Source organism: Leucopleurus acutus (genome assembly GCF_964270905.1).
Source record: "Leucopleurus acutus genome assembly, chromosome: 1".
Classification (NCBI taxonomy): Eukaryota; Metazoa; Chordata; class Mammalia; order Artiodactyla; family Delphinidae; genus Leucopleurus; species Leucopleurus acutus.
In genome coordinates, this window is record NC_139142.1 from 133497851 (window position 1) to 133510752 (window position 12902).

The 12902-nt window shown below is 39.9% G+C and overlaps 1 protein-coding gene across 3 annotated transcripts in view; it reads left to right on the forward strand.

Moving 5' to 3' along the window:
- ZNF609 (zinc finger protein 609) overlaps nucleotides 1-12902 on the forward strand; it is a 235948-nt gene that overhangs the window by 160311 nt on the left and 62735 nt on the right. For all 3 annotated transcript variants that reach the window (XM_082849373.1, XM_082849372.1, XM_082849374.1), the window contains exon 3: nucleotides 12009-12234. In XM_082849373.1, the coding sequence (XP_082705499.1) occupies nucleotides 12009-12234 (226 nt within the window). The remainder of the gene's footprint in view (nucleotides 1-12008; nucleotides 12235-12902) is intronic.

The following is a 12902-nucleotide window of genomic DNA, read 5'->3' on the forward strand; positions in this document are numbered from 1 at the left end:
TTGAAAGAGTTTGCACATGTAGTCAGAGATCCTTTCGTCTAGGGAATCCTGGTAGATGGGAGAGAACCATAAGACTGCAGACAGGCAAATGTCCAAATTTTCAAAATTATAGACCATCAAACATAACATTGAACTTTAGCGAAGTCCTAGAACAAAATGTTAAACAGATAGTTTGTGAAGTACTTGCACTCTTCTTCCTGGTCATGCCGAAGGTTTTTTGGAGTAGCATGTATAATGGAAAAGAGCACAAGCTCTAGAGTTAGGCATACCTTGGTTCAAATCCTGGCCCTGCCACTTAGTAACTGGTCATTATGGACAAATCAATTAACCTTCATGGGGCTTTGTTTATTTTCTGTCAAACAAAGCATCATCTGCTTCATAGGAGTGTAGGAGATTTACTAAGATAACTCTGGGGCACAGTAGACACACAATAACTTCTGATTATCTTTCCTTCACCTCTTGATGCTTTCCCTTACCCAGTGCAATTTAGCTTCTGTGCCTTACCCTTTCCTGCAATTTCAGCTTGCACAACGGCAGCCCATTTTCTTCTTGAAACTTCATTTTCCCTTGACTTCTTGTGACACCATTCAGTTTGGGTTCTCACTTCTTTATTATTGCATGGGTTCTAGAGCCAAATTGCCTGAGTTTGAATCCCAGTTTTATCACTTGGTAGCTATATGACCTTGGCCAACTTACCTAGCCCATATAGCTTTAGTATATTCATCTTTAAAAGGAGATACAATGTTAATTACCTCAGAGGGTCATTTTGAGGAATACATATGAAATGCTTTGAAAAGTGCTTGACACACACACACACAGTAAGCAGTAATTGAAGTTTGCTTCTATCATTTAAAAACCTTATTGGATCATATCACTTTCCTGCTTAAAACTCCACAGTGACCTTCTTTAGTATGACATGTAATCTCTCACCACTTGACCATTCCCTCCAAACTATTGTGGTTCCCTCTCAGGCCATGTATTTGCTGTTACATCTGACTAAAATAACCTAATTTTCCTTATCTTCCTGTTGAACTTACTTCTAAGACTCAGCTGAAACGTCAGCTGCCTCTCTCCCAGGTGTACACAAGTGATCTTGCCACCTTTGTACTTCTTTTACATCCTTTATGATATTTCTTTAATTACTTGTTCACATTTGTTTACCTGCCCAGACCTAGGGACAGGGATCATATTAAGATTCATCACTTGCCATAATACAGTGCTTAGATTATAGTATTTAATGTTTCTGAATGAAGAAAGGAATCCGGAAAAATAATGCTTATTAGAAACCAAATTAATTTCTAAAACATGACACTCTAAACTTTCTCTCTCTTCCCAATAGAGTTTTTGGGTGGGTAGACTGGAGTGCCTTGATTTCTTCAAGATATTTGAAAAAGCCTTTTATGATATTCTTGATGACATGTCAGTGAAATGTAGACTGGATGGTGATACAGTTGGGTGACTTTATAGTTGGCTGAAGAGCTATCTTTAAAGAGTATTGATCACTAGATGTTAGCTAGGTTAGTATACCACAAGTCTCTGCCATTGATCCAGTCCTGTTCAACATTTTCATTATAACTTGTGACTAAATAGAAAGTATGCATATAAATTTGTGGGTGATATATAGTGGTCAGGACTTTTTCAGTTGTGATGGAAACCTGGCTCAAGCTAGTTTAAGCAAACAAGGAATTTGTAGGTTCTCACCAGTGGAGTTTATTAGTTTCCGGCAGGGGCTCAAATAATGTCTTTGGGGTTCTATCTATGCTCATTTCTATTCTACTTTCCCCTGAATTGGCTTTTTTCTTAGACAAGCCTTCTCAAGTGTTAGGGAAAATGGCCACTAGCAGTTCCAGGTTTAGTTAGTCCTTCCAGCTTAAGGGACCAGGGGAAGAAAGAATCTCTGTAGCCTGTGGAGAACCTATTCCATGCAGTCTGAGTAGAGTTGGGCCCACTCCTGTAGTGGAATGAAGTTGGGGGAATGGATTTCCCACAGGAAAGAGAAATTCCTCTACCAGAAGAAGGGAAGACATAATGAGGTCAAAACTATACTGGAATGAACCACTGTAGATGGACAGTTCAAGTACTGAATGTCTGAATAGAGATTGACAATGTCATAAAAGACTGAAAGATAGAATTAAATTGTAAGATATTGTTGTTATTACTATTATTATCATCATTATTGTTATTGGCTAATATTTATTGAACTTTTACTGTGTCTTGGGCGCTATGCACTAAGCACTTCATATTCAGTTAATTGCTACAATGACCGTATGAAATATAGGTACCCCTGATGTTTTTACAGAGCTGAGATTTCATCCAGTCTGTCTTTTAGGATGATGAGCATTTAAAGTTTAAAACAGTTACCTCCATTTTTATTACATGAAGAAATAAGGTACAGAACAGCGTATGTAGTACACTGTCATTTGTGTAAAAAGAATGAAGGGAAGGTACATATAAACAAGCAAATACATATGCTTTGGGTTGATTGCTTCTGGGAAAGGAAACTGGTGGTGGTGGGTGGGGGTCAGAGGTGGAAGAGAATGTTTTCAAAGTTTGGGTAGAAAAGATCTAGGGAGTTTTAATGGCTATGAAATTCAGTATGAGCTTTCAAGAGTGACTTGACTCTTAGAATAACTAATAATGGCTACCATTTGAGATTGCCAGAATACTGTAGACGTATTGCTAGGCCCTTGACATACATTAAAGAATTTAATCTTTTAAGCCATCCAGTAAAGTAAGGGTTATTTTCTCACCACAGGGTTGGGGCGGGGTGGATAAAGTTCAGATAGGGGTTTTATTTTTATTTTATTATTTTTTTAAAACTTAGGTATTTATTTATTTATTTTTGGTTGCATCGGGTCTTCGTTGCTTGCGCAAGCTTTTCTCTACTTGTGGCGAGCGGGGACTACGCTTCATTGTGGTGCACAGGCTTCTCATTGCCGTGGCTTCTCTTGTTGCAGAGCATGGCCTCCAGGTGCACGGACTTCAGTAGTTGTGGCACGCGGGCTCAGTTGTTGTGGCTCACAGACTGTAAGCGCAGGCTCAGTAGTTGTGGCGCACATGCTTAGTTGCTCCGCGGCATGTGCGATCCTCCTGGACCAGGGCTCAAACCCGTGTCTCCTGCACTAGCAGGCAGATTCTTAACCACCGTGCCACCAGGGAAGCCCTATTTTTATTTTTTATTTATTTTTTAAATATTTATTTATTTGTTTATTTGGTTGTGCTGGGTCTTAGTTGTGGCAGGTGGGCTCCTTAGTTGTGACATGTGAACTCTTAGTTGCAGCATGCATGTGGGATCTAGTTCCCTGACCAGGGATCGAACCCTGGCCCCCTGCATTGGGAGCGCAGAGTCTTAACCACTGTGCCACCAGGAAAGTCCCCAAATAGGGGTTTTATGACTACCTATTATAGAAGAGATTTCACCCTTGAGTGGTTAGGTTAGTTAGATGATCTTGAAGGTTTTTCCACACTATAATGCGAATTTATAATTTTGTCTTGCACATGCTCTCTAGGAACCCAAGTAGCTTTGCTGCTTAAGGTGCTTTGTTTAGACAGAATGACCTCTCATTGGAATCACCCATTGTTTCCTGTCAAATCTGTAGGTCTTATGTGGAAGTTATAAAGAATCAGTTGATATTCTGTGACCCTATATTATAGAACACAAAGTCACCTAGGAGACACTTGGGCATTGAAGCATATCTAAGCAGATGGCCATTTCCCACTTGGTTCAGTAGTGCTAAGGTGTCCATAATCAGGAGTTAACTCAGACTGTACAACACCCTTCATACCACTTTGAAGTTTTATCTCTATACCTTTAGCTTAAGTAGCAAAGACAAGGAAGACTTCTGTAGGAAATGATGGCTTCTGGTTAATTAAGGGACCCATTTTAAAATTTCTTTTAGATAAGCCATGTTTAATTTCTGAACTACTAAATTACAATTTCAGAGAAGTCTTATACTTAGCAATTTGAGAACAAATAGGCACTAGAGGAGTGATTCCCCCTCTGCCCACAAGGGTAAGGATCAATTTTATTAGTAGTTAATGACCATCATTCTTTTGTCCGTTTTAGAAACAATTAACTGAGTGCTTTATTCTCCCATATTTTTAAAATACTCATTACTCAATTGCTGAAGTTTATTAATACCTAACTTATGAACATCCCTTACTTAAAAAATCCCTAGTCTGGATCTTAGGAGCTGTCTTACCTACTCCACTCTTGCTAATAATTTTCCCTGCCTTTGTGTCTCTTTTTCCTTCACTGTCTTTCCAAACTGTGTGGCAGACACTGTTGTTTGCCTACTGAACAGGCAGCCTCCCTCAACTTCCTTGCTACCAGAATCCCAGTTTTGTATAGGAATCAGATGGCATATGCTTCTGGAGAAGCTGATCACTTACCCAATCCCAGAACATGAAACTTGATTGATTCTCAAAATATAGCACTCAGACCCCTAAGTATCTCTCAGACCTTTTCAGAGGTCCTGCCACGTCAAAACTATTTTCATAATAATACTAAGACATTACTTGCCTTTTTCACTCTGTTGACATTTGCACTGATGGTGCAAAAGCAATGGTAGGTAAAATGGCTGACATCTTGGCAGGAGTCAAATCAGTGGCTCCAAATTGTACTAGTAATAACATTCTTAACTGCTGTGCCCTCACAGTAAAAGGTAAGCATTTTTATATAGCTAATTTCACTTTAAAATATCTTTAATAAAGCAGTAACAATTATTAGCTTATTAAATCTTGACCTTTGAGTACATGTCATTTTATATTCTACGTAGCAAAATGGGAAGTACATATAAAGCACTTCTTCTGCATCCTGTTTGTCTCCAGGAACAGCGCTTGTGCAATTGAGTCGCAAGCTGAACTAGCCAGTTTTTTCATGAAATGCCATTTTTACTTGAGAGAACAACTAACAAATTATAGTTATTCAGACTTGGGTATTTAGCAGACATTTTCTTGAAAATGAATGAAATAAGCCTGAGACAGGCTAGGACCAGGGACCCTTTGCTGCAGTGCTTGCACCTGTCTCCTCCAGCAACAAAATACCAAGAAACTATATGGGACTAAAAATAGCTTCGTGCATGCCCAGTTGGGGCAAATTATGGACAACAAGATACAAAAAGACCAAAAACTCAACTGCCACTTCTGAAGAGCCAAGAGCAAAAAAACAGGGTACCAGGAGCAAAAGCAAGATATTGTGCATGCCCCCTGCACACAACACCACCAAAGTGGTGGACAAACCACCTAAACTACCCCTCTGGCCCAACCCCCGGACCCACCCCTACCGTTACCCCATATAAAGAACCAGCTGGCCCTGCCTCAGTGAGCAAGCCAGGGAACTTGCTACTTGTTTTTGCTCTCTCCTGCTGCAGCAGGAGCCCCAGTGAAGCCTTGCCTGAATTCCTTGTCTTGCATCTTATCAATTTCTACTGATTAGAGAAGGCCAAGAACCCTGGTTGGTAACAAGCCTATTATTCCAAGGACAACAACTGACAGTTATTTGTTGTTAATGATAATATTTGAGCTTTCAAGCTAACATTACAATTTTGGAAAATTTGTATCTACCCCCCTATGAGTTTGACACCTTACCAGTATTTTAAAGACTTTCCTGATAAGCTCAGAGACAATATTAACAAATAACACTTTTCAATATTAATGGACTATGTCAACATTTGAAAGAGCTGTCTAACTCAGTGAACCAGTATTTCCAACTGACTAATGCATGATGTTTAAAAAAAAAAAAAATCATGCACTTAAAGAAACATTCCAAGTGCAAGCTAGACCAATGGATTGTAATCTAACAGAGTACAAAAAGTTTCAGATTCCACATTGTCAATAACCTTTAAGAACTATCACTCATTGGGACTTCCCTAGTGGTCTAGTGGCCAAGACTCCGTGCTTCCCAGTGCAGATCCCTGGTCAGGGAACTAGATCCCACATCCCGCAAGTAAAAGATCCTGTGTGCCACAACTAAAAGATCCCACATGCTACAACGAAGATCCCACGTGCCACAACTAAGACCCCATGCAGCCAAGTAAATAAAATAAATATTAAAAAATAAAAAGAACTATTACTCTTTGCATTTTGGGGTCACATCAAAGGAGAATATCCACAATTATCTGAAAAGGACATACATATCTGTGTGAGACCAGCTTTCTTTTTTTTTTTTTCTTTTCTTTAAAATAAATTTATTTATTTTTTGGCTGCGTTGGGTCTTCGTTTTCAATGTTATCACATGTCTAGTCTGGGTATCTACCACATGGTCAAGATACAGTTCAGTCACTGCAGGGATCCCTGTGTTGCCCTTTCCTCACTACACCCACCTTCCTTCCTCCTCCCACCAACCCTTATCCCTGGCCACTGCTAGTCTGTTCTCTGTGTCTTGTGTCACTTCAAAATTGTTAGCTGTTAGTTGTTTTAAATTAATTAGTACATACTAAAATCTTTCAGTTTTAATTCTAACACAGTAAATATCAACAAATATAGCCTACATAAATAAAAGCTGTGTAAGGTTCTCAATTTTTAAATCTGTAAAGGTTTCCCAAGACCTGGAAGGTGAAGAACAGCTGGCTTAAAGCAGGGAGAATCATTCCCATTTCTCCTTCCCAAGCTGCTGCAGAGCAAGATGTGATTTGTGATGTCACAATTACAATGCTTGTGTTTTCTCATAGGACCATCAATATAAATGATGATTAGGTTCTTAAGTACAGTTAGTCATCCATGTTAGAGGATACGTTGAGACTTTTCTTTTGACATCTGTGATTCTGAATGATTCAGAGAAAGGCTTTAGCTTTCGGTTGTGTTTACTTTCCTTAAGGGGAAAGAGGATGGAGTAGAGAAGACACGTTCCAGCCGTGATGTTTTTAGGAAATGAGTATGTAAAAGGAGGTAAGAAGCGTGCTCAGGAGAGGAAGTAGTTGCAGCCAAAGAATAAATTTTTCTCAAATTCTTTATTCTTGAGAGCTAATTCTAGTGCTTCCTTTGGAAGAATGTAGGAATGGGAGGAGGGATCATCAACCTTGTGTGAAAAAAAATGTAGTCAGTTTCAGAGGTAGGTAGTACTTAGGTCCCTACGGTTACTCATCAGCTACAAAGTTAATAGTTTTGCTGAAGGAAAATGTGGTGCATTTCAAGCAGCAGGAGACTGTAGAGTGAGAAGATTTGGAAGAGCAAAAGAGATGCTTCATTCAGCAAAAACCTTTGCACAGTATTGGACACTGCCATGTGATTTATGTTATGCATTGATTTTGCTTATGAGATTTTTTCCTTTGTTCAATTTCCAGCATAATTTACTCAGTGCCACACATTGGGAGTTTTAGACAGGCTTGAATATTAGGATCGTTTGATCTGCCATCTCCTTCTCTTTACCAGAAGAGTCTTTAGGGTCTGAGCCTGAGACTATAGGGATCATCTCGGAGAACTCCCTATGGCTAATCTGTAGTCTTTAAATTATGTGTTCACTGCACTTGCATTTTCTAGTACACACTGGAACAGCCTTCACTGCTGACCTTAACCAGGTGATGATTGGTTAAAATTGAATGCTAAAGTAAGTCTTCTTTGAATAATAGAATATGTAGCTTTTAAGAACTGTTTGATGTTTGGCTGTGGTACCAGCTACCACATCTTTCTTTTTCTCTTTTACCTCCTTGTCTTCTACTACAAAATGTCTGGGAAATTAACCAGAGTTACAACCAAATTCTTCTTCAAAGCAGCCCACGTGAAATCTGGAAGCTCAGGAAACCGGCAAGCCTCGTTTTCCCCCTCTCCCCTCCTCTCCCCTCCTCTCCCCTCTCCTTCTTTCCTTCCTCCCTCCCTCCCTCCCTTCCTTCCTTTTTTCTTGGAGAGGCACTTGGAAGGGTACTTAGTGTTTGAAAAGGGACTGATTTCCTTCTTCACTAGTAGTTAAATGTTAAGCTCTTTGGGGATTTACTCGGAATATTCTGTTGCTTTCTGACAAGAGCTTCATGGAGAGGAAGAATTCAGATTCCTGCCTCCATCTTCAGCTATTCCATGATTTCCACCCTCCAGCCTCTCATAATAAAGATCTTTCAGAATAAGCAAAAAAAATCCTAAATTATTAAAAGAGAATACAGTGAACTTATTTTGTCTCAAATTGCCAATCGACAGAAGGCAGTTCAAACAATTGAGGGTTTTAGCCCGTGTTTTAATTTGAGAGAAATATAAATAACACAATAAACTGATAAATGGGATTTTTTAAATTACCTTTTTTTTTTTAATAACCCACAATAAAAACTTTGTGAGCAAATCAAGTTTACTATACTACATCAGGGTGAGTACTTATATTTTGTCCATCAATCAAGATCGTATATTACTGTTAGTGTTGCTGATGCCGAGTCACTATAAAATCTTGAAGGATCTCTGGAATTATTGAAGAAAGAGAACTTCTTATTAATATAGTATTTAGTATATTTGATGACATTCTACTTTCTGCACAGTCTTTCCTGATAAATATGAACATTCATCCAACCATGATCCCCAGTAATCTTTCACTCTTGAATAAAAGGGAGTTTCTTAGAGCTACCGCAGTTATCAGTCGAACCAGCTCCTTTTCTGCCTTTTGACTGTGAAGGTAAAGATATCAGACTCATATTTGTGAAGGGGAGAGTCTGTCCCAAATATTTCTTTGCTACATTTTCTACCCCTAAAATTATGTTGCCACCTTGAAATTTTTTCCCTCCATTAGTGCCTCTCAAGTGTGGGAGTGCTATTAGACTAATATCTAAAGGTGAATTGAAAAGAAGTATCATTAAAAAAATAAAGGACATGAAATATTGGGAAACTTCAGAGATCTCCATCTTTAAATTCTCTGTCTCTTTTCAGGTTTTGCTTTGTTTTGTTGTTTACCTTCCCATGTCAGTGAAGCCCCAGGAGCCATGGTGGCACTTCTTAGCATTTCAGAATCTGAGAATTGGCCCAGCTTTTTTCATTGTCATAGTTGTTAAGGTATTTAATGACCTTAACTTTTCATATTTCTATTCCTTATTTTCCCTGCTGGCATCAGTCTCTTGACAGTCCCTGCTCTTATATCCTAGGCATACAGGAAAGATGGCAAAACGAGTCCTTTTTTTATTTTTATCCTCTCCTGGAGAGTGTTAAATGAAGCTATGTTTGTTCCGATGAATAGTAGAATTTGAAATCCCACAAAGCCACCTAGGTTATTAGATGAATATCACAGAGCTGTTTATTATGCACTATGGCTTAATGTAGATTATAAATGTGACCAAACAGTAATTAGCAGAGCTAGATCTGTAATTAAACATTATTGTGCTGCTCCTTAGATTTCTTTTGCAAAGTAGAAGGAAACTGAACAGTAGTTCCACATCCATAGGTGGATTTCCTCACTTCTCCTCACCCTCAGAAATCTCGTTTAACTGATCAGATAGTTAAATAAAGTCATCCTCACACAAACAGAGATCCTGAACTCTACTTAGTAACTTAACTCTGATCAGTAAGTGTGGTTTGATGCATACACACATTAATCAGCTCCTCGTGTGTATTAGTTCTGTTATTCTTAGTGATCAGTTCAGCTAAGTTTCTTCTCTTCAGATGTTTTGCCGCGGGGTTTAATTTGGCAAGCTGCTTGAATGCAACAGAGGTGTTTTGTACTTATATCTTAGATGTTGTTTTCTGGGTCTGCTAGTATAGAATTGGGAGCTTAGCTTTGTCTAGATGTTAGTAGCTTATCTTTTCCCTGGCCTCCCAGCAGCACTGAATAACCTAACAGGAAATGAAACCACTTACAGAAAAGAGCTGTCTTTGATGGCAGAGTGTGTAGGTGACTCCCTGGGGACTTACCGCCTTCTCTGATTAGGATTGCTGCCTCAACGATGGGACAGGTTGGCAATAGGACTTGCTCAAGCGAGGCAATCAGAAAGTTCACAGGAGTGACCTAAAAGGTTCAGGCCAATTTCTTTGTCCAAGAAAGAGGACTTGGCAGGAATTTCTCTTGCTAGTAGAAGAAAGGTGTAGAAAAGAGAACAAACTCTTAAGCAAAGGAAATGCACATACTAACTGTGAAGTTGCTTCTGTCTTAGTTCTTCTCCAAGAGAAAGAACCAAGAAACAGAGGTGAGGCTAAGAGTAAAGATGGTCTGTGTACTCTGTCTCTGACTTCCCCTTTCTAGTAACTCTCACAGGTAAAATCTCCAGGAAACTTCCTTTCCAAAGAGTTAATGAACCACCTTCTTACAGCATTCCTGAGAGGGCTTAATGATAGAGCCAGAGTCCAGCACTACATAGGAGAAGTAGGAAATCCAGTTTTTTTTTTCTGTTGTTTTCACCTTCATATCTGTGCTTAGAAATTTTAAAGGGTTTTTCAGGCATCTACCACATCCCAAGAAGTTTGCCAAATTGGATTATAAATGCCTGATTTTCAAGAGTACAAAAGACCAAAAATGCCTTTTGGCATTTGCCATTATGCAGAAGATTCATTAGACAGGCTTCCACTTCCATTTTATGAAAAGGGTGGAGTTAGAGAAGTACAGGGTGGATGTGTGTAACAACAAACAGATAAGGATAAGGTTTAGGCAGCTTTTTAGGGACCAGAATTGATCAGAATCAGTGTTCTAGCATTCTGTGAACTCTGATAGTGACGGTCTGCAAATACCATCACTTGACTTGTAAGCCAAGAAGTCAGAGAGCTCCCTGAAGAGAATGGGTGCAGTAGCCAGATCTCAGCTTCCAGGGTAGTAGTGTTCGAGGCCAGGAAGGTGTAGGGGTGTGTGTGTGTGTGTGTGTGTGCGCGCGCGCACGCACATGTATGTGTTTAAAAGGAGGGAGATGGATTATAGATAGAGTGGTGGTCATGCAGTAAACTATTTCAGAACCAGAGTTCTGTTGCAGAGCTGTCCAGCAGCTTGGATTATGGGTGCGTGTGTGCCTTGCTTTTAGCGTGGGTCTGTTGAAGGAGTACGTTCAACCTGGTCTTTCACAAGGGAAAGAGGGTCCCAATCCTTGACTCTTATTTTCTAGGTCTTCTGATTGGTATCATACTTAATCTTTAGGGAAGATCAGTCAGTTTGTGTATTGACTGCCTTTGCATATTCCAGACACTGTTTAGTTAGGGTGTAGGCAGTATTGACTCAGGGTTGGTACTTTGTCAACCTGATAAATGCTAGGGTTTAAAGAATTAAGGGATTATTGCTTTTTATTACAATTTTTCTTTTAACTCTAGATGCGTTGCTTTCTTCTTGGCGTCTAAGTAATGGCATTCTTGTGGGAGGGTCTAGTTTTTGAGGTAGATTGCTGATTCTTGTGTTTGACGATAGACTGCTATAGATTGGTTTCTGGATAGTAACAGTACCTCCTGTTTCTTACATGTACACTTGATGTCAGATTCACACTCCGAAAGGCCATTCTCATTAACCAATCGCTGTTATAATCTCTGTGGGTTAGAAACCCCCGACAGGTTGCTCCCAGCCCTCCTGTAACTTTTAAGTAGATTTCCTTCTACCCAAAGATGGATTAAAGCTCTAGTCTTCCTGAAGTGGCATTCCTAGGATCTGGATATTTCTCCCTTTCTTTAATCCCACCTGTATTCTTGGATTTTATACCTGATTAATGTATTATTTGTTGAATGATAGATGGGAGGGAAGCAAAGTGGTAGCAATAGAACATGCCTCAGAAGCTGAGCCTTTTCTTTCTCATCAATCTGTGTGCTCCCTTGCTGTTGAAGTCTGGCCCTGATTCTCTTTCACTAGAGATTTTTAAATGAGACAAGTTTTTTAATACACTTTTAGCCAAGCACAGTTTATGAGGAGGGTTGTTAATAAGAAATAGAGCTTCTCCTAGTCCAGGGTGCACTCATCTAAACCACTTAGATTTGTAATGGTGTCATGAGCTAAAACTTGGAAGTGAGGACCAAAGTCTTATATTTAAAGCCCTCTGCACTCTGGCAGGAAAGGATGTAGGACTAGATTAAATACAGAGAAGTTATTTCCTATAAATATCCTCCTTGTAACTCAGCTACTACTTTCTCTTCCCCCACAGATGGAGTCCCCTGTCTCCACACCAGCAGTGCTGCCACTGCACCTTTTGGTGCCAGTGGTCAATAATGACATCGCATCCCCCTGTGAGCAGATCATGGTTCGTACCCGATCAGTTGGGGTCAACACATGTGATGTGGCTCTGGCCACAGAGCCCGAGTGCCTGGGCCCCTGCGAACCTGGGACAAGCGTCAACCTTGAGGGCATCGTGTGGCAGGAAACAGAAGATGGTAAGTGCTATGTGTGGCTTTTCCATCCCTTCTTGACCTGCTTCTGTCAACAGGGGGCTTATTGTTATAAATAATACCTAGTATTTATTAGGAGTCTCAAGTGACCATAGTTTGCTGGTGATACCTACCCAGAGGATTACAGCAGACTTGTCTGTAAAATTGCCTAGCTTCTAGAGATTGCCAGTTTTTTAAATTAATTATCTCCCCTTCATAGCTATTCAACGGTGTCAGCCGTGGTACTTAAGCAGTCATTTGATAGGTGCTGGCCATGCAGTAATTCAAACTGTGTCTATACTCTCCATTTCCCTTTCATTTTATATGGGAGAATATGAATATAAATGAACTTTTGGGTCAGGCTTGAAGAGAAAAAGTAATAAAAGGGCAGCCGTGGGAGTCAAGGAAATGGAAAACAGTCACCCCTAAGTTGACTTAGTGTTGGCTCATTGGATATGCAACTCTTGCCTTTTTTAGCACCTGGAAGTGCAGCCAGCTCCTTCCCACTGGTTGCCTCCTTGCCCGGCCACCCACGCCACTTTACACATCTGTCACTTAGTACAGATTTTATAGGCCTAGGCAACAGGGAGCTGTTTACATGGTCTTGTTTTCAGGCATCCACTCAGCAGTTGGCTCACTGTAGGGTGCTGCTGCCCAAGGCTACCATCCAGACT